The sequence below is a fragment of the Podarcis bocagei genome (assembly GCF_964188305.1).
Source record: "Podarcis bocagei genome assembly, chromosome: 3".
Taxonomy (NCBI): Eukaryota; Metazoa; Chordata; class Lepidosauria; order Squamata; family Lacertidae; genus Podarcis; species Podarcis bocagei.
In genome coordinates this window covers 15,358,947-15,379,915 of record NC_138127.1, presented here as the reverse complement: position 1 = coordinate 15,379,915, position 20,969 = coordinate 15,358,947, and the positions used below count along the sequence as shown (strand labels likewise).

Sequence of the window (20,969 nt, the reverse complement as noted above, 5' to 3'; positions counted from 1 at the left end):
GGTGGAGCGAGTTGTTACATTTGGCAAACTGAAAAGCTTGTGCTGCTAGAACAATCAGAAGACAGTGATGTTGAATTCCTCCTATAGAATTTACTTCCAAGTAAACAGGAGAGATAATGAAGAGTCAGAAGGCAATAAACCAGCCGTTGGAGTACATCCCTTCTTGGATGCTGATATCAGAATATGTATCAGAAATTGTGGGTTGCCATCTGATTTATTCTGATATTAATCTGATTTTAAACTGTATTTCAGTCGATTGCTGGATTTTATGTTTTAATGTATTCTAGATTTTGAGCCCAGTTTGGCTGGGGAGGGCGGGATATAAATAAATTATTATTGTTATTATTACTACTACTACTACAACTACTATTACTATTAGAGGCACTGGGCAACCCTAGACATGTCTGAAATAAGCCCCATCGAATGACTTCTATTTTCTCTGGTGCAGAACACATTTTGTCAAGGGACATTGCTAACCAGCAGCTGTCATGGAGTGGTTGGATGCAGAGGAATGGTGGAAGGAACCAGCTGTAGAACCACCAAGGGAAGAAGGTCAGAATCCAGGGGGTGGTGGTAGGACAACAATGAGTGATCAGAGGGAAAAGAGGGGGGAAACTGGGAGGAGAAGGTGTCAGAAGCTGAAGAGGTAACAGGGCTTAGTGAGCTGGGAGAATCTGTGGCAGAGAGAAGTCCAGAATCAGAGGCAGAAGCTAAAGCAGATGAGTGGAAGGAGGGAGGCCAAGAGGCAAAGATGAGTCAGGCTGGTGAAGAGTCATGCATGTCTCCCCCTCTTGCTGTGACAAGTTCCCCTCCTCCCTTGTCTCCCAGAACTAGAAGAGGCATGAAAAGAGCAGAGGAGAAGTTGGCTGCACACAGGCACAGTCTCCTATTGCTTGAAGAAAGCCCTGGAGAGAAGGGGACTTCGATGGCTTTGAGGAGGCAGGGACTTTCAGTTTCGGCAACTGGTTTTCATGACCACTGGGAATGACCCGCTTTGCTCATTAGGCCTGACACTCAACCAAGTCTGTGGAGATCATATTTTTGCTAATGAAGAGTTAGCTCCAACTTTGAGCTGTGTTATTAATGACCTGCAGGATCCTGTGACAGCAGCAGTAGTGGCTAGTCCGTTAGAGAAAATGGAACATGGACACACCAGCCTCAATCTGCCCTCAGCCAGCCCACACCCGCCAGCCTTCTGACTTGCCATTGGTCCAGGATGTGACCCTGCCTACACTGTCTCTGGCTCCACCTACTGCTGGTCTCCTTGCCTTCCACTCCACCAGTCCCAATGGGCACCAGCCACCACGGGCATAATCTGCACAGCTGAGGTTGGAACTCCAGCTGGAGCAGAGCTGTTCTGCTTGCAGTGGTACCTCCTGTTAAGTACTTAATTCGTTCTGGAGGTCTGTTCTTAACCTGAAACTGTTCTTAACCTGAAGAACCACTTTAGCTAATGGGGCCTCCTGCTGCTGCCGTGCCGCCAGAGCACGATTTCTGTTCTCATCCTGAAGCAAAGTTCTTAACCTGAAGCACTATTTCTGGGTTAGCAGAGTCTGTAACCTGAAGCGTATGTAACCTGAAGCGTATGTAACCTGAGGTACCACTGTATTACCTTCAGCTGCTCTACGAAATGCTTCCCTATGGTGATCCCAGAGTTGGGATTGCCCAGGATGATTTCGAAATGGTCTTCGAGGGCTAGCCTTTCCCTCACGTGGTTGAGGCGCTCGTAAGCGACTGCCGCCAAAGGTATGCACGGAATCCTTAGGACTACCATCAGCCCGTGTCCGTTGGGGCACTGGCGCGAAGAATTGATGAGGTTCTGAGCGATCTCTAGAGTTTCCACTGTGGTGTAGTTTTTCATCTGGGACAAGCCACACACCGCCATCATGGCTGCGGAGTAGTGCTGAACGAGCACGAAGGTCCTTATCACGGCGCTGTGCAACCTAGGAAACCTGAAACAAAACAGAAAGCAGTGAGAGCCTGTGCAGATGCTTTGCTTGCAAAAAGTGATGGCCCCCTTGAGCAGCATTGTGGTGTGCATAAAGGTAAAGGTAGAGGGACCCCTGACAATTAAGTCCAGTCGCAAACGACTCTGGGGTTGCAGCGCTCATCTCGCTTTACAGGCTGAGGGAGCTGGCGTTTGTCCACTCAGCAGAGTTTTTCTGGGTCATGTGGCCGACTAAGCCGCTTCTGGCACAACGGAACACTGGCACCAGAGCAGCGCACAGAAATGTTGTTTACCTTCCCACCAGAGCAGTATCTATTAATCTACTTTTGGAGTGCTTTCGAACTGCTAGGTTGGCAGGAGCTGGGACCGAAAGACGGGAGCTCACCCCGCCGCGGGGATTCGAACCGCTGACCTTTTGATCGGCAAGCCCAAGGCTGAGCATAGGACACCGTTATTCCCTCTGGTGGCAAACTTAATTGACTGAATGCTTATTGGTTGGGAAGTGAAATGGATCCAGCCAAAATGAAGGCTGTGGCTTCTATATACTTGGGGGACCCCCCCTCAGTATGCAGAAATATGGGGGAATGCTCAAGAAAACAAGAGCGCTCAGCCAAGGAGCTTTAAAGGGCAGGCCATGCCTGGAGAACATGGAAGAAAGGTAAGTGTGGATAGGCCCTAAATTACTTTTTGATAATCTGCCTGACACAATCCAGCCACTTAGCAGAACTGAGATGGCAATGCATGTATATATATCAGGGGCAGATCTAAAGGAATAAAGAATGCCGTCAGCCATTCAAACCTACAGTCTACCTACCAACCTACATTGCTTTTTAAAAATTTTAACCACACTGCAAGGCAAACACGGTACCTTTTCCCCAAAGCCATGACCATTGCTTCAAAAGAGCTGTCATAACGAAGCAAGGGAAGGCTGTGTCCGGAAAGAGTGGATTCGATAAACTCAGACAATCCGTAGTACTTCTTGTTTTCATGGTACAAGTCCACACCCTTGAAATAAATGACAGTGACTATTAACAGGGTTGTTCGCGATGATGATTTAACAGTTCACCAATCCGGTTATCACAAATATACACAGGGCTATGAATAAGACCTTGTCCCTTCTCTGTGGCCAATCCTACTTCCCTCCTCCACCATGATGCTCACCAGTATCCACTCAGGGATGGATCAACTATGCAAGCAGTTTAGGCAGCACAATGCACAGAGTGTGTGCTAGACACGGCGTGGATATTGGGGTGGAATTCAACACTGCACTATTACAATTGTTCCATCAGTGCAAGTGTTTCTGTTTGCCAGATGTAACGATCTCCCCTCTCCTCCCACCTGGAAGTTGTTCTGACCCCCAACCAGCCAATTCGGGGGGGAGGGGGGCTGGGATGGAGAAGAGGGCAAGGAATACCCAGGTGCACTAAGCAGGACTCACTCTGCTGGCTCCCCGCTAGAGAAACTGTTTAATTGAATCCTGACCCAAGTTTTTCTGCCTTTTGCTCCTAATGCAATCAGCATCCTCACGTACTAGAGCAGAGCTTTCCAAACCTTTCACATCAGCAACACACTTTTTGGACATGTTATCATTTTGTAACACAGTAATTCAGTTTTACAGTGGTACCTTGCAAGACGAATGCCTCGCAAGACGAAAAACTCGCAAGACGAAAGAGTTTTTCATTTTTTGAATTGCTTCGCAAGACGAATTTCCCTATGGGCTTGCTTCGCAAGATGAAAAACGAAAAAAAAGAAAACGTCTTGCAAGTTTGTTTCCTTTTTCTTAAAACCGTTAATACCCAGGGTGACTTCGAGGAGCAACTCATAGCACGCGGTGTGGTAGCCTTTTTTGAGGTTTTTGAAGACTTTGGTGATTTTGAAGAATGTGGGAAACCGTGCTTCGCAAGATGAAAAATTCGCAAGACGAAAAAACTTGCAGAACGAATTAATTTCATCTTGCGAGGCACCACTGTACTAGCAAACCAGAGATTAAACTGATCCCCCTTTCTTTTTTTTTTATAATAATATTTTATTAGAGTTTTCACAAAAAGAAATTCACATCCACAAAACAAAAAAACAACAACAGAAAAACAAGCAACAAACATCAAAAACAGAAAGTAAACTGATCCCCCTTTCCAGGCCTGGGAGGAGCGCGGGTTCATTCACGTGACACACCTACACACTGCAGCTGACACACTAACGTGTTGCAACACAAGCTCTGCACTAAAGAATCTGTTCTGGGATAGCTCAGTCAGCAGAGCATGAAACTCTTAACCTCAGGGTTGTGGGTTTGAGTCCCACATGGGGGGGAATATTGCATTGCAGGGTGTTGGACTAGATGACCCCCATGGTCCCTTCTAACTCTGCAATTCTGTTATCCTTTATACCCCAGCATTTTGGTGGTGCTGCAGATGTACTAGAGCACAGAGAATATGATGTGCTCTTTTGTAATCAACAGATCCCAAATCGCACCTTCAATAAGGTTCTGTTTTGGTAGGAATAAAAGTAGAGGGGAGAGAATCAGGGGGTAAAGGAAAAGGTAAAGGGATTCAGAAGAGCCAAGAGAAGTGACTGGAGATCAGCAAACATGGATGTGAGCCCCATCATTTTGCATAACAGCTTTGCTTTGGAACGTAACGCTGTGGTCGTTAACAGCCAGACCAGGCATTAAAGGGGAAAAAAGAAAAAGCTCCCATAGATCCTAAGCGTTAACTTCTTACATTGTTGTATAATGACGGCCAGTGGATTTCATTATAAGGGCTGATGCGGGTGTGTTGCGTCTGCAGGGCATAGGGGAAGGAAGTCACGTGAAGCGTCACAATATTTGGAGCGTCTTTCACCTCTCTGCAGTTGAGCAGCCTGTCCACGAGCCCCATGGCAGGATCGGACTGAGGATAAAGGCTGTGAACTGAACTGTAAAAAACAAAACAAAACAAAAACAAGCAAATGAGAGTGCACAATTTTACTATATGGTCAGTACAGTGGTGCCCCGCAAGACGAATGCCTCACAAGACGAAAAACTCGCTAGACGAAAGGGTTTTTTGTTTTTTGAGCTGCTTCACAAGACGATTTTCCCTATGGGCTTGCTTCGCAAGACGGAAACGTCTTGAAAGTTTGTTTCCTTTTTCTTAACACCGTTAATACAGTTGCGACTTGACTTCGAGGAGCAACTCATAGAACGCGGTGTGGTAGCCTTTTTTGAGGTTTTTAAAGACTTTGGTGATTTTTGAAGCTTTTCCAAAACTTTCCCGACACCGTGCTTCGCAAGACGAAAAAAATCGCAAGACGACAAAACTCGCGGAACGAATTAATTTCGTCTTGCGAGGCACCACTGTACTCTTTTTCTAGAAAAGGAGGTGCTGGAACTCACCATGAACGCCTCCCTCTTTCTCTTAGTATGACAATGGAACCCACCTGAGAGTTGCCAGGACTGAGTTCTGGCGAGTTCCCCCTGGGAAAAAAGCCCTGTATATGGCAAACCCAACCTTCTCTGACCATTGGCCATGCTGGCTGGAGCTGATGGGAGACAGAATCCAACCTCTGGAGGGCCACAGGTTCCCCATCCCTGACACAGGGTAAAATTGATACATATGCATCAATTAAAAACAACAACAACAACTATCAAAAGAGTGATCTTTGGGTCACCTTTAATGAAATTATTATTATTATTATTATTTTTAAAAAAGCACTTTACTATTCAGACACTGAGGATGCATTTTTGACAATGACTGTAATATAAAGAACTGAAGTTGTATTAAGGAAAATTATTTGTAGTACAGCTGTAGCATCACACAGCCAGTGTCAAAAGAAGCAGGTTTGTCTTTGGAAATGATTGTACAATGCAATATAATTGTCTATTGCAACCGGTGTCTCATTGCTAACATCATAATCTGGGAAGTGAACTCTTTCTTACCTTACAAGGTCCCAGTGAGCATGGTCATGGATCAGCACAAAGAGCGTGTGTGGATTCTGCATCGAGTTTTGTAAGAAGGCTTTAAACTTAGTCTGGGCTTCTGCATCGAGTTTGACCACATATTGCTCCACCCTCTGCTTGGTAAGGTGCTCCTTCTCCAAACCAAGTTCCAACAAGACACCTAAAGGAAGACAACGAATGACTATCGGACAGTCAAAAAGCCAGCGTTGCCAACTGTGATTTTTGTACGCGTTTTTCGGCAACCGGTACCTGAATGCCAGAGGTGGAACAGTGTCTGCTGATAAGTCACTTCCGAAGGAGGGACGCAGATCAGAAAATCGACTTTCTCAAAGGAACCCAAGTCAAGGTTTTGAGTGCTGGAGTCTGCGATGGAGCAAACATGGGAAAGCAATTTCTGAGCCACTGCAAGCTGGAAGGGGCGGATCTGATGGTGCTCAAGGTTATAACCTAGAGGGGGGGGAGAGAGAGAAAAGGATGGTGAAAGAGAAAGAGAGTCAGACCTTAACTTTATTTATAGCATGAATGTTATAGATAGCCATGTGAGATATGGAGCAGGACATCTAAGTTTGCTTCAGCTCTCTGCTCTAGATCATCATGATCTGATCACGTGACTCCACAGGGGGAGATATGCATGGAGGATCTTGGATTGGAGCAAGGAGCTGGGGCCGCATGGAGGCAACTAGGGGGTTCTCAAAGAGCTGTAAGGCATGTCCAAGAAAAATAAAAGGCTCAGTTACATAGGGGAAGGCATGGGTCCTCTATTCCCCATGCATTTTGCAGTCTGCCCTTTTGTCAGAGTTGCTTCATTCTTGCCTTTTTCTAAAGAAGGCCTGTTTGCAGAATTCTCTCTGAATATTCCCTACCATTTTGTGTGTGTGTAGCAGCCCCTGTTTTCCCTGTCCAAAGCTCCAGAATAACACCAGATTTGTGACATTGTGGAAGATGTGAAATAGTGGGCAGGGCGCAAACATGCTTGTTGTTGCCACTGCCACTTCCATCACCATTAGTTGAACAAATCTTTTATGGGGGAAAGTTGTGCTCTCGCCACTACTAATGGCAAGCCCTTCTTCCAAGAAACTCTTGGCGACCTGCTCCCCACCACCAAGAGGTTTGGTGAAATGGCCCCAAATTCTCCGCCCACTGCTTCCCAAACAAAGGGTGGGAGCACCCTGGACGTGGAGCAAATGTGAGTGTGTACACAGACAGGGTCTTTGCAAGGTGAATGTTCCACTCCAAATGCCTTGGAGGAAAGGAGTGAGAGGGACTCAATTCTGAAAAGGCAAATGTCTTTATATGTTACATTCACAAACCACTTACTCGCGCAAACAGCTGTTCCACCTGCATCCCCCGCTGCTGGTTTGTTCACTAAACCAGAGAGCGACGATGAAATGTGGGACCTGTTTTCTTGATAAAATTTGTCCAGCAACACATCAACATCACCATCTGGCGGAATGAAAGGGGGAAGAAACTGCCACCATTTTTTGTGTTATGGAAACCATTTAAACCTTAGCATCTCCCAAGCCATGTAACCTGTGCAAAGCAGCATGACACCCAACAAAAAGGCTAGACCCCTGTTCCTTACATAGAAAGAGAAATATTTAAAGACTGTGGATGGGCTCTGGCATGAAATCCTGCAAGTGCAGGATGTGAAATCCAGGGTGAATATTCTAACGTGGCATTTGGTCACATTTTTGATAACTGAATCCTGAGTCTGTGCAAGCTGCGGCAACTGCTTAACAACTGGATTTTAAAACGTTGTCTATACATAGACACCTATGGTCTAAGTTCTCAGAAAGTCTTTCAGACAAATGCCTCTTGATAGATGTCCCATGACGTACCTGGGCAGAGAGTACTGAAGAAGGCCCCCAGAGCCTCTACTTTCCCCGTAGCGAGTTCATAACTAACTTCTTTCTGGTATTCCGCTGGACTGAGCATGCTTTCAGATAGTATTCTTGCTTGGTACTTCCCTAAGAGACATAAAAAGGGGGGGAAGGGGTTCACATGCAACTGAGACACTTATACATCTAAACCAGAGTTTTCAATCAGTGTGCTGGGGCACCCTAGGGTGCCTTCAATGATGGTCAGGGGTGCTGCAGGCAACATTGGCCTCTGTCCCTCCTTCCTTCCCTCCCTTCCTCTGATGCTCTCTCATGTCTCTGCCTCCCAAAGGCTTGCATGGCTGTTTATTGCAGCAGCCCTGGCTATAAGCTCCGCAGGTGAATGGTGCCTTTGGGGTGGCTGCGGGGGCAGCTCAGAGACGAGGGATGGCAGCAGCAGCTGCCTGGAGGGCTCCCAAGGAGAGGGGAGAGGAGAGGAGGCTGAGGGAACACTCCACAAGGGAAAGTGTTCAAAGTGTGAGAAACTGCCAGCTCTGTAGTCAAAGTGTGACATAACTGGGCTCCTGAGCCCCACAGGGGTACCGCAGATAGAATGTAGTTGGCCAAGGGAGCCGTGGCCTCAAAAAGGTTGAAAACCTCTGATCTAAACACCTAAAGGCGCATGATAACCCTACCACCAGATGTCAAAGAGAACAGCAACTACCAGACTTTTAGAAGACATCTGAAGGCAGCCCTGTTTAGGGAAGCTTTTAGTGTTTGATGTACTACAGTATTTTAATATTTTTTTGGAAGCCGCCCAGAGTGACTGGGGAAGCCCAGCCAGATGGGCGGGGTATAAATAATAAATTATTGTTATTATTGTTGTTGTTATTGTTGTTGTTGTTGTTGTTGTTGTTGTTGTTGTTGTTGTTGTTGTTGTTGTTGTTGTTGTTATCTTCCTGAAGCTAGGCCAATCTGGGTCTGGTTGGTTTCTGGATGGGAGATTACATCAGCTGCCAAGTTCCTTGGAAGAAAGTGTGGGGGGGTAACTTTTCCCACTAACATCTGCATTATCATATACTATGGCCCCACAGATTTTGTCAAAGACTCAAAGAAAAGTAAGGAAAACAATGGCCAAACACAATCTTTAGGATCACAATTTAATTTAGGTACACCATTATGTTTTTCCCCACAAATGTGCTTACAGCTTTTACCAGAGGTAGAAAACATGGTGACTCCCAGATGTTGCAGGACTCCAACTCCCATCAACCCCTGCTAGGATAGCCAATGATCAGGGATTGTGGGTGCTGTAGTCCAAAAAATATCAGGAGGGCACTACATTGGCTACTCCTGCTTTATAGGGTCACTCTACCCTACTTCGCTTCACCTTCTTTGGCCATTTCAAGTGTTTCTAAGTGACACCTGACAGTCAATTCCCTCCTGAAAATAATTCAGAAACCTGAATCTTGAGTAGAATCTAAAGAATTAGGGATAGAACTCATTTAGCCTGTTTGAAAGTAGTATCATTGTTGGTTAATTCTATATAGTGCTTCTTCTTTAGAGGTGCAGTTTACCTGGTCAAACACTACAGTTTGACACTACAGTGGCTCCATTTCTGGCCACAGGACAGTGTGGTCATCCAGCCAAGCTAAAGTTGGATGAAGGGGGGTAGTAAAGGCAGCCCATGTGGTGTAGTGGTTAGAGAGCTGGACTAGGACTTGGGAGACCAGGGTTCAAATCCCCACTCGGTCATGAAGCTCACTGAGTGACTTTGGGCCAGTTACTGTATTACTGCTTAACAGGGTTGCTATGAGAATAAAATCAGCAGAGGGAGAACCATATACACCACCCACAGAGGAAAAGTGGGGTATAAATGTAAAAGTAAGGGCTCATCCAGACTTCCTTTACCACTGAATCGGAGCAAACAGCAATCCTTTCAAAACCCGAATTGACCTTTGTTCTGATTCAGTGATAAAGAGTGGGTTTTCCTAGGGAAAGCAGCAGGGCAATAAAAAAAGTGCCCAGGCGTGTAGTTTTAGAGTGCAGATCTATGCGTGGCACAAAAAGAAGCCTGGATGAGCCCTTTGTCAGATGCATACCTAAAGAAAAGACCGAAGACCCAAATATGTGTGAAGTGCAAAGACAGAATATGCTATATAAAATCATCGGATCCAACTGCCTGTCTTCCAAGGACAGTCCCAGATTTACAGAAGCTGGCCCGGTTTCTGATTTGATCCTGGAATGTCCCGCTTTTCCTTCGGATGTCCCTATTTTCATTGAAAATTGAAGGATATGGATTTAAGTGACCCCCCAAGTCAAGGAGATAAGTAACCTCATGCAAGGAGATAAGTAACCTGTACAACCTTTGGTAGGCATCTGAAGGCAGCCCTATATAGGGAAGGTTTTTTTTAATGTCCAATGTTTCATTATTTTTATGTATTCTGTAAGCCACCCAGAATGGCTGGGACAACTCAGTCAGATGTGTGGGGTATAAATAAAAAATATGATGGTGATGATGATGATTGAATAGAAGGTATGCAAACGTGCTCTTGTACATCACCAGGTATATGAAATTCTACTTTGTACATGCCAACAGTTAAAGCCTTTTGCCCATTAGCCTGCTAACAGCTGGGGCAAAAGCCACTCTATAACAAGAATTTTAGAAGGTCCACATATTGCTTTAGCAGCTCACCTGTTACAGCAATGCAAGAGTCAATAGTTCTGTTTCTACAAGCGCATATGATCACCACATAGTTGGTCTTCACTAGCTTTCCCTCAACGAGCATCTTAAACATTTCTGAGAGCCCCTCCGCTAAAGAATAGTTGCACTCAATGATGTGGACACTGTCATTACATGAGCTGGCTGCCAGTCCCGCCAGCCAGGGAAGCTGAGCTGATGTCACTGGGGCAACTGGGCCAGGAACCTGAGGGAAAGCTTGTGGGATGGCCTGTTGGTATTGACGAATTTCAGAAAGATGAGACTCCCGCCATGAACGCATGAAGATCTGTTCCAAGTCCTCAATCAAAGGCACCTGGTCTGAAGCTATGGAAACATCAACATGGCATCAATAGCAGGCAAATGTTAGGACTTAAATCTACTACCAAAACTAGGTCTCCCCTTGCCGTGCTCGGAGCATAATTAAAGGACTAATGGTTTTGGGTTCACGCATGTCACGCCACAGACTTTCCTAAACTACGGCAGAAATGATCTGTTGCTTTTGCACCAGCCAAGACAAATTCTGCAGCATGAGAAAACCACCCGCAGATCTTGTGCTCTCTATGTCCTGTGTAGGCAAAATATGCAATCCCCAGGTAACTCAAATTGAACTCCACAGTGTTCAATTTGCATCTTATTGTAAGTGATAATTCTAGTCCACATGGCAATGGATAATATCAGGAGATCATAATGCTTGGTAAAATATGGAGATACATTTAGAAATTATTATTATTGCTTCGAGAAAGTTTGCATCTTTCTCATTAGAGGTTCCAGTATTACTATTTCTAATTTCAATGCAGTTACTACCAGAATTTTGACAGATACAATCAGACTTGTTCATATTGCCCTCATTTTTAAATCTGCACTGGCTCCCTATTTACTTCCAAGACATATTTAAGTTGCTGATGCTTACCTATAAGTTTCAAGATACAAATACCTGAAGAAGTGCCTATTAGGTGAGTCAACTCTGGCTTGGGTGGTGGTAAGGCACTGGGTGAACCCAGATCTTTGGTGGAGAGGAGGTTGGAACCTCTGCCTGCCCCTCCTTGGGAAAGGGTATCCTGTTAAAAGGATCCAGGAGGAGTGGCTCTGTCTGATGCCCAGGTTAGGGCATGCCACTCCTCCAATGGGGACCCGCGGGGGTACCCCTAATTGATGTAAGTCATAGGGCTCCCCCCTTGGTTGTGGTTTACTCTTAGACACACTCCCAGCAGACAGGCTGGAGTGGAATAGGAACTGCTTACCCAATGCCTACACCAAACCAATCTCTACTGTAACCAATAAAGCTGTGGGCATATTCAAGCCAAAAACCAAAAATGCTGTTGTCCTGAGTGTGGTTATTCATCCCTCTAGGGAACTGTGGGATCACGGGGTCTTGGCACGCAATTGCCTATTCACTAAGGGACTTTAACTTAGTGCAACATTGAATTTCAAGTAGTGGGCAGGATCCACTGTTGACAGAAGCCTTGTGCAAGGACTTGTGCAACAGGGTGATCCCCTCTCCTGGGAATTGGCTCAGGGAGGGTTCAGGAGAATCCCCAGAAAAGCACATGTTTGGGAGGAAAGGGGGATTGTTCCATTTGGCAAGCTTGCACATCTGAAAGGACTCTACTTTGAGTGCCCCCCTCGATGTCTTTATCAATTACCATTTGTAGATCTGTCTATTCATATCAAAATATTTGCTCTCGTTTGATGGAGGAAAACTCACCAAGTTGAACGAGGTAATAGACTGTGAGTAAGAGCTGCATCTCCTCTGAAATTGGCTGCATTGTGGAGGCACCATATTGTTCATAAGCCCTAGAGAGAGACTGCGCGTTCTTGTAACACGTATACAAAAGAGGACTCACTACGACATCACTAAGGTTCCCGCAAAGGTAAGGGAAATTTCCATGCCCTGTGAAACAAAGGACAACTTATTAGATGCCAGGTATCCAAGGCAAGATAACTGAATGTCTTAATAGTTTAGGGTTTTTTAAAAAAGAAAAAAACTAGGCCAGTGTTTCCCAACCGGTGTTCCGCGGCACACTAGTGTGCCGTGAGAGGTTGGCTGGTGTGCCGTGGGAGGGAGGCGGGCGAGTCGGGCGGTGAGAGGCGGCGGCGGCGAGGATCCGCGTCAAGCCGGGGGCGGCTCCGCGGTGGTGGTGCCGAGGTTTCTCTCTCCATTCTCCCCTCACACACACACACACAGGATCAGCTGACAGGACCCAGCCAATGGGGCGGCGGCGGGGCAGCGCGTGCAAAAGGGAGGAGCGCGAGACAGCGGACGAGGAGGAGGCCGGCATGTCCGGGCAGCAGCAGCAACAACCGGCGACGGCTCCTCAAGCCCCGGGCAACCCTACTCCCTCACCGGCCTCGGCCGCCCTCCTGCTCCACCCGCCGCCGCCTCCCCCGCCGCCGCCGGCCACCTCGGCCCCGCCGCCGCCCCCTCCTCCGCCCGCTATCGCCGCCACCACCACAACAGCCGCCGCCTCAGGTGCCGCCGTCCCTCAGTCCCTCGCTTTGCTGCCTCCTCCCCTCCCACCCCCAAAGCTTGGAGGTTCCCCGGCAAGGGGGAGGGGAAAAAATTGAAAACTTTCACTTTCGTGCGTCCCTCCCGGCGTGACGCTGCGCGCTGACGTCACGGGGCTGTAATGGTGGTGTGCCGCGAGATTTTTTTCAGCAAACAAGTGTGCCTTTGCCCAAAAAAGGTTGGGAAACACTGAACTAGGCCACACTTGTTTTGAAGTGCTTATCGTATACAATATGTGACATGTTACCTTTAAATATGACGGGCTTTGCTTTAAATATTTTAAGCAAGTTATCAGGAACTGAAACTGGCTCTCCAGAGGCCACCATTGGAGAAGACACTGGTCCTGCCACGGCAGTGTGAGGTAAGCAGGACAGCCCTCCGCCTCCTCCTCCTCCTCCTCCTCCATCTATGAATCAATTTAGAGAGTTTAACCAGAAATAAATGACTGCAGCATAGATACTTGTTAAAATGTGCTGGATGAAGGGGGAAGGACAACAATCCACTTCCACTTTCAAACCTGGTCACAGCTCCGATTGCTCCTGTCAATGCTATCCTTCCCAACCCAACAACTTAATATATCAGCTGTCAGAGCTCTTAGGTCTGCTAATTTACAAGCAGGCATGCACCCAGAGGCATTTAAATCATCATCTCCATCATCATCATCATCCTCACTTACCATTTTTGCTTCTACTTGTGAGTGGTGGATTGGGCTGCAAATTCCAGGCTTCATTGGATGATGGAGACTCAGGTGACCATCCTTTGTGGCGTTTTTTAGGAGGCCCTGGGTTTGCTAAAGTGCCTAAATAATATAAACAATCCAGAAGCTACTATTTTAAAAGGACCCACATCTTTCAGGAAAAGCACATGCCGGAACACAGAAATAGTTTCTCTCTCTCTCTCTCTCTCTCTCTCTCTCTATATATATATATATATATATATATTGCTCTGCCTCTGCACAGGCCCAAGGCAGTATGCAAAAACTAAACACATACAAAAAAATAAAACCCCAGCCAATATCAATAGTACTCAATCTATGTTCGTTCAACAAACCATGAAGCAGATTTTCAAAAGTTAGAAATGGCACATTGCATCACCAACATATAACAGCAGAGAAGAGCATAGGTCCACAGCAACTCCTAGAGAAGTACTAGAAGATACAAACAATAGAGGATGGAGATGCTTACCTGACCTCCCAACAGGTGAGTCCCTGCTGCTTATTGGGAGGGAGGAGGAGAGGAAGGCGGCGGCAGGGTGGTTAGCTTGGTGCAAACTCATCAGCCAAGACAATCTGTTGCTCCTGCCAGTGCATTTTCACCACACCACCCTCCCTGCCACCTCACTCCTCTTCTTCCCAGGAAAATAGCAGCAACTCCCCTGCCAGGAGGTCAGGTAAACACCTCCCCCACACACACACTGCCTGCTACTGGTTACAAAGAATGCACAACGATATTAAACAGTATCATAGACAATATGAAGGAGAACAAGACCTGGATCTACCATTTTCACTGGCAGACCTCCATCATTTATACCAGGGGTCTGCAACCTTTAAGACAAAAAGAGCCACTTGGACCCATTTCCGAAGAAAAAAAAACTGGGAGCCGCAAAACCATTGTGACATTTAAAACAAATATATCTCTGGAGCCGCGATCTGACAGTGGGCAGGTAGGTGACATCGGGACGGTGCGTGACTAACGCACGCACCGCCCCCATGCGACGTCACAGCCAGTACAGCACCCACCACAGTGAGGAGTGTCGGGGCGCACAATGCGCCTCCTCCCCTCGCTAGTATCTGCCCCGGAGCCGTGGCAAAGGTGTAAAAGAGCCACATGCGGCTCCGGAGCCGCGGGTTGCAGACCCCTGGTTTATACTGTCCGTTTCTGCCTTCAAAGTGAGAACAGTAGCATTTGAAAAAGAAACACAGTACACCAAATGCTGCACCAGATAGCAACACCATTATTTTAAGATCAGGTGTCTGCTGCACACTCATATGACCTGCCTTACCTCTTGGGCAAGGGAATGGCCTACATTGTGAATATTCAACCTTATTTGATGGCTATTTGAGTAAAGCAAGGCTTAGGTGCAAGCTGTCTGAAAGACCATATTCCCTCATACAAATCTGCCTGGGTTTTGAGATCTTTGAAGGAGGCCCCTTTCTCACCAACCTCACACACATTTGATAGGGAAGTGGAAGAGGGCCTTCTCGGTGGCTGCTCCCAGACTCTGGAACTCCCTCCCTAGAGAAGCTAAACCGGCTCCCTCCTGGTTGTCCTTCCACTGACAGGCAAAGACATTCCTGTTTCAACAGGCCTTTGGGAACTGGATGCTTTTAATTAAAGGGCTGGCACCGTGTTGTTTCTATTATAATTATTGGAATATATATGTATAAAAGTTTAATGTTTAATTGCATTTTAATGACTGACTTACTATGTTTTAGCAGTTCTTATCTGTAAGATGCCTTGAGTCCCCTCAGAGAAAAAGGTGAAATGTAAATAAATATATCATAATAATTATGATATACCAGAATACTTTCTGAAATAACTCCTCCTTCAGCCGCCACAACAGCATGATGCCACTTTTTTGCAAATAAAGTATAATGTGCTATCACTGGGTATTGAGTTTCCCTGTTCCCATTGCATTGCAGGTAACTGTTATGTCCTCCCCGGACTATCCTCAAGGCAGGGGACTACAATGGTGCCTCGGATTAAGAACTTAATTCGTTCTGGAGGTCCGTTCTTAACCTGAAACTGTTCTTAACCTGAGGTACCACTTTAGCTAATGGGGTCTCCTGCTGCTGCCACGCCACCACCACGCAATTTCTGTTCTCATCCTGAAGCAAAGTTCTTAACCCGAGGTACTATTTCTGGGTTAGCGGAGTCTGTAACCTGAAGCGTCTGTAACCTGAGGTACCGCTGTATTTAGATCGCAGAAGTGGTGAAACACCTGTTCTCCAGTCTTCAAAGAAGTCACATGGAGCTGTTAAAACTCCAGCAAAACCAAAAAATCTTCCATGACTAGTTTGGCCTTTAACGAATGCAGGTTTAGAACCTTATGCTAAACATTGGGGGGGGGGCTCTTTTATTTATATTAAAATTCTACCACACGATGGCAGCACGAACACTTTCAGCCATTCATTTATCTTTCTCTAGCAAACCCACAGGGAAAAACCCCAGGGTCAATCAAACACGAGTACTGTAAATCCCCTGTCAGGGTCTCTACTTGATGTATGTAAGCAAATTTGATAGCTATCTTCTTTTTAAAAAGGACTGGAATCAATTACCCAAATGAGCAAGTGATTTGGTTCTGTCCACAAAGCAAAGTTAACCCCTGGCTAAGCAGATGAAGAAATGAAGCAGCTTGCCAGAGCTGTCTAGTAAAGATTGCACTAATGTTTATTGTCCTGTACTTGTTCTATGAATAGGAGACTTTGATTCCTGGCACTGTGTACTATGTTCATGGAACAGTTACAGCACAAGAAGTGTTGCTCTTCACCGAAAGTGCTAGATTTAATTCCGGCAGCCCAGAACATTAAAGTGTGTCCTTGTTAAGTTTGTATAGAACTGGCACATGTACTGATTTAAAATAATTCTCAGAGCAGGGAGGGCAATCTGTTTCAGAAAGATTCAGCTGACCTTAAAGCCATCTATTTAGAAATTAAGTCTCATCTGTTTCAATGGGGCTGCCGTACAAATAATGGTTGCAAAATATACCTATTATTTCAGGTGGCATTATAACAGTAGGGACAGTGGCTGAAATCCCCACTGTAATATTTCTTGCTGAATTAATTCACAACATGAAATCAAAGAACTGCATTTTATTTTTAAGGACTCATACACCGCTCTTCAGTAGACGTATTTCCAGAGCATGTCACTATAAAACAGCAAAACTTTCATACTGCTAGAGCACGGTTTCCCAAACTTGGGTCTCCAGCTGGTTGTTTTGTTTTTTGTTTGTTTTTGACTACAACTCCCATCATCCCTAGTTAGCAGGATGATGAGAATTGTAGTCCAAAAACAGCTGGATAACGAAGTTTGGGAAACCCTGTGCTGGAGGTTCAAAGAACACCCACCAACCAAATAAGCTAGAAATACTTAGGAAAAACTGAATGTAACGGCAATGTTAAAGAATAGAGAACAATATGAAGAAGGTAAATGAAGTTTATTAACCAGCTATGTAATAAAGAAATTAGGAATATCTGGTGGCCAAGTGGCATAGTTGCTTTTCCTGATAACTAGAAGAAATTGTACATTATTTTTAAAATAAGTTTCGTATACACTTAGTCCTCCAATCAACTGATAGTGAGAGAATGTCTATCTTTGTGCGCTTTCTAAGACTTTTACAACAAAACAAACAATAAAAGAGGAAAATATGCAATAAAAGTACAAAATACATCAAACAATAAAATGATAGCTGCAAGTGAAAGGTGCTGAAAAGGCATCAAAATAGGGGCTAAGCAAGCCTCCCAAAGGCCAGCTTTCCAACAGAGGGGAATATCCATTGCTCTGGTCTCTGGTCCCACCCAGAGAATATGGCCCCTGAAGATTGCCCAGAAAGAAATTTGGCCCTTAGGAATGTGCCACACCACAAATACCATGGGGCTGGGCAGTAGTCTTCAAGAAGCATCTTCTGGAATCAGTTCTCCAAGTTAACACTGCCCAACCACAAACTATATCCCTGCATATATTACAAAGAGGCTCAAGACCAAGCTCAGATGAGGCTCATATGTGCAGTGTAAAAGGCCATCCATAGCTCCATAGGCATAGACCATGCAGGTGTTTTACCTGCTGTTAAGGTACGAAGCAATTCTATGGACAAATCAGTACCAGGGACAGGGCCGTTGCAGTGTTGCCGTGTTTCTCCCTTGAGAACAAACACCACCTTGCCTTTAAGTAGTTCCCAAAGATTCGTTTTACACCACCAAGTTTTGAAATTGATCTTATTGTTGGGCCGTGTATGTGTTTTAAATCTCACATTTTATTATATTTATTCAACCATTTTGTTTTTAACGTGTTTATTGTTAAACTGCCTTCTGAGGGCTTGCCCTAAAGGGTGGGATGGGAATATATTAAATGCATAAGCAAAGGTACCTAATACTGTTGGTCTCGTCATGGAAGAGACATTGCTTTTCATCGAGTGTTGCTGGGGAGAGTCTTTGCCATTGTAAACTGGGAGGCTTGCTGTTGTTGGCAGGTGGTCAGGCGCTAGGTCAATGAGAAAGAGTAATTTTAGAGGGGCTTTCTTCATCCGGGTAAAAATGCATGGCTTTCAATAATCCAACAGAGCAAGCCCTTACTTGCCTTAACAGTTCTGTGCTGGAAAAGAATGCCGAGGACTGAACACTGACAAGCATCCTGCAATCTTGCATTTGTCTACTCAGAAGTAAATCCCATTGGATTCAAGTGATTTGCTCCCAAGTAATCATGCATAGGGTTAAACCACAGAGCCTAGGACTTGCCGATCAGAAGGTCGGCGGTTCGATCCCCGCGATGGGGTGAGCTCCCGTTGCTCGGTCCCTGCTCCTGCCAACCTAGCAGTTCGAAAGCACGTCAAATTGCAAGTAGATAAATAGGTACCACTCCAGCGGGAAAGTAAACGGCATTTCCATGCACTGCTCTGGTTCACCAGAAGCGGCTTAGTCATGCTGGCCACACGACCCGGAAGCTGTATGCCGGCTCCCTCGGCCAATAAAGCGAGATGAGCGCCGCAACTGGACCTAATGGTCAGGGGTCCCTTTACCTTTACCTTTAATCATGCATAGGAATGCCGTCTTGAAATGATAACTCAGTTTTTAAAAAACCTAATGGATATTATCCAGAAAAGGTCTTCATGCTCTTGTCAACAGAAATGGCTCCAGCGACAAGAGGAACTTCAGTTGCTTTCTAACATAGCCAAAAAGGCAGTCACAAGCCACCAGCTCGTCCTGCATCATCTCACAGTGAGTATATTTTAGGGCTTGCCCACACAGAAAGAGTCTTTCTCAAGGGCTGCATATGAACCACCACGCTGCTCATGCTCATACATAGAATGGCAGCTGATTGCAATCCACAAAGACATCTTGTTGTATCTCCACCAGCAGCTATCCAAGCCAGTCTTCCCCAAACTGGTGCCCCCCAGATGTTCTGGGCTACAACTCCCTTCAGCCTTCTAAAATATCTGGAGGGCACCAAGCTGGGACCGACCAATCCAATTGGTTCGTGCATGCATGGAAAGAAAATGGGAGACTGCAACATGCTAGAGAAGATTCAGTTACCCATCTGTTGCATCCCTGCTTGAACTATGGGATGTGCGGCTATAAGTGGCTCATTCATGACAGGTGCTGAGGAGCCTGTATTCTCTGGAGGTTGGAACAACAGGTTAGAAAAAGTGCTGGATGAGGGCTGCCGGCTTCTGAACTCTATCAAAGCAAAAAACAAACAAGATGCTGCTTATTCAGTGAGAACTGCTCACTTTAAATCTGCAAACCTTCTACAAAAGTTGAACTTCTGTTGTTTTAGCACAAGGCAGATTCACATATATTAGTTCAAAGGGGGGGGGGCAATTTTTGTTCATATCTGATAATTGGTATTTACATCAATCTGGTCGTTTGTAAGTATTTCACTTTTGCCCAAAGAGTTCAAAGCGACATTTTAGCTCCATGACAATTCAGTGAGGTAGGTTAGATGAAGGAAAGTTAGGCTTTGCCTAAGACTAGCCAACAAAGGTCAATTCATATTTCTTATGTATAAACATCTGGGTTGTATCTAACAAGGTTTTACTCAGAATGAACCCACTAAAATAAATGGATCTAAGTTTGTCATGCCCGTTAATTTTAATAGGCTAACGCCGAGTAGAACAATTGTTGGATACTGCTTGCAGTTGTAAACTCTATGAAGCATAAAATAAGTATGCACATCTAGAAATTGACAGCAGGTGTGTACCATAGTGCCATAGCTGCCCCTTGATGTGCTTGTACAACATGTCCCTATGGGTTGCCGCACATGCATCTCTGTCTCATTCCCTGCAATGTTTGCCAATGTAAGCATGAATCTACAGCATATTTCAAGAAGTTGTTTGTTCACTCTGCCTTTGGACATCTGTTAATATTCTAACCAAATGCTGCACAATAGTTCTTAAGGTCAGGGAGCAGACTTTTTCGTTTATGCTTGGATAAAATTGAGCACCATTTTGAATCAAGATGGCAGACTGCACCTTTCGAAACTAGACTGAATTTTCAGTTTCTTACAATTCCTGAGCAATGCCAGGCACAAGGCAGCTAGTAAATATACAAACAGCAGATTTGCTCACCCCAAAAAGTGCAAATTGGGACATGAGATTTGCAGCAGCACAAACACTGGAACCTGCACTGCCAACATCAAAATCCAACCACAGTGACCTGATTTAGGCATTTACCTAAGTGCCTAAGTGAGTGGACATGTCAGTCTGATTTGCCCAATCCTTCCTTCTCAAAAATAAAAGGAAGGAAGATTGAAAAACTCATCCGTGTATATGGACACATTCCACTGCAGGCATACGGAAGCACAATTGCTTCCACTCCCTGCCCCATCTACCAAGGGGCTGGTTAGGTTTATCAGGCTAGTTGGTTCAGAGTAAATGCGTACATTTCTTTTAAGTATTTTTATTGGGCTTTTAAAGAATTTTCATTGATTCCCTCGATTTCAGATTTATTTCTAAGGAGTCACATATCTAAACGTCTGGAGGAATTCCAGAGCTCCAACGGGACAGGTTCATTATCTCACCTGCCCCCTTCCAGCAGATTGCAGATCCTTTGGTAAGAGTTCCCTGTGCATTCCTCACCAGATAATACTTTAAGTGTTTCTGTTTCTTGGGCTGAGTGGTCAGTTTAAGATTGATGTGAATAGAAAACTCAGTAAAGTAGCAGAAGCCTTTCTTGCCGCAGCCGATACAATTGCCAGAGAAACCTGATGAAATAAACATACACAAAGATGGGAGAGAGATAAGCGACATAGTACAGATAATGCACTTCCAAGTTGTTTGGCGTGGCTGTTAGGAATTTATTTATTTTTTCCTCGCGTGCGCGCGCGCGCACACAC

At 45.4% G+C, this 20,969-nt stretch overlaps 1 protein-coding gene across 14 annotated transcripts in view; it reads right to left on the bottom strand.

Annotated features, from left to right (window-relative positions):
• Window positions 1-20,969, bottom strand: part of GREB1 (growth regulating estrogen receptor binding 1) — a 110,089-nt gene that overhangs the window by 19,087 nt on the left and 70,033 nt on the right. For all 14 annotated transcript variants that reach the window (XM_081188938.1, XM_081188948.1, XM_081188939.1 and 11 more), the window contains 14 exons: window positions 20,655-20,837; window positions 19,169-19,312; window positions 18,006-18,119; window positions 13,598-13,720; window positions 13,169-13,327; window positions 12,121-12,306; window positions 10,389-10,739; window positions 7,718-7,846; window positions 7,197-7,322; window positions 6,129-6,326; window positions 5,859-6,039; window positions 4,666-4,858; window positions 2,817-2,953; window positions 1,613-1,952 (listed from right to left, as the gene is read on the bottom strand). In XM_081188938.1, the coding sequence (XP_081045064.1) occupies window positions 1,613-1,952; window positions 2,817-2,953; window positions 4,666-4,858; window positions 5,859-6,039; window positions 6,129-6,326; window positions 7,197-7,322; window positions 7,718-7,846; window positions 10,389-10,739; window positions 12,121-12,306; window positions 13,169-13,327; window positions 13,598-13,720; window positions 18,006-18,119; window positions 19,169-19,312; window positions 20,655-20,837 (2,564 nt within the window). The remainder of the gene's footprint in view (window positions 1-1,612; window positions 1,953-2,816; window positions 2,954-4,665; window positions 4,859-5,858; window positions 6,040-6,128; window positions 6,327-7,196; window positions 7,323-7,717; window positions 7,847-10,388; window positions 10,740-12,120; window positions 12,307-13,168; window positions 13,328-13,597; window positions 13,721-18,005; window positions 18,120-19,168; window positions 19,313-20,654; window positions 20,838-20,969) is intronic.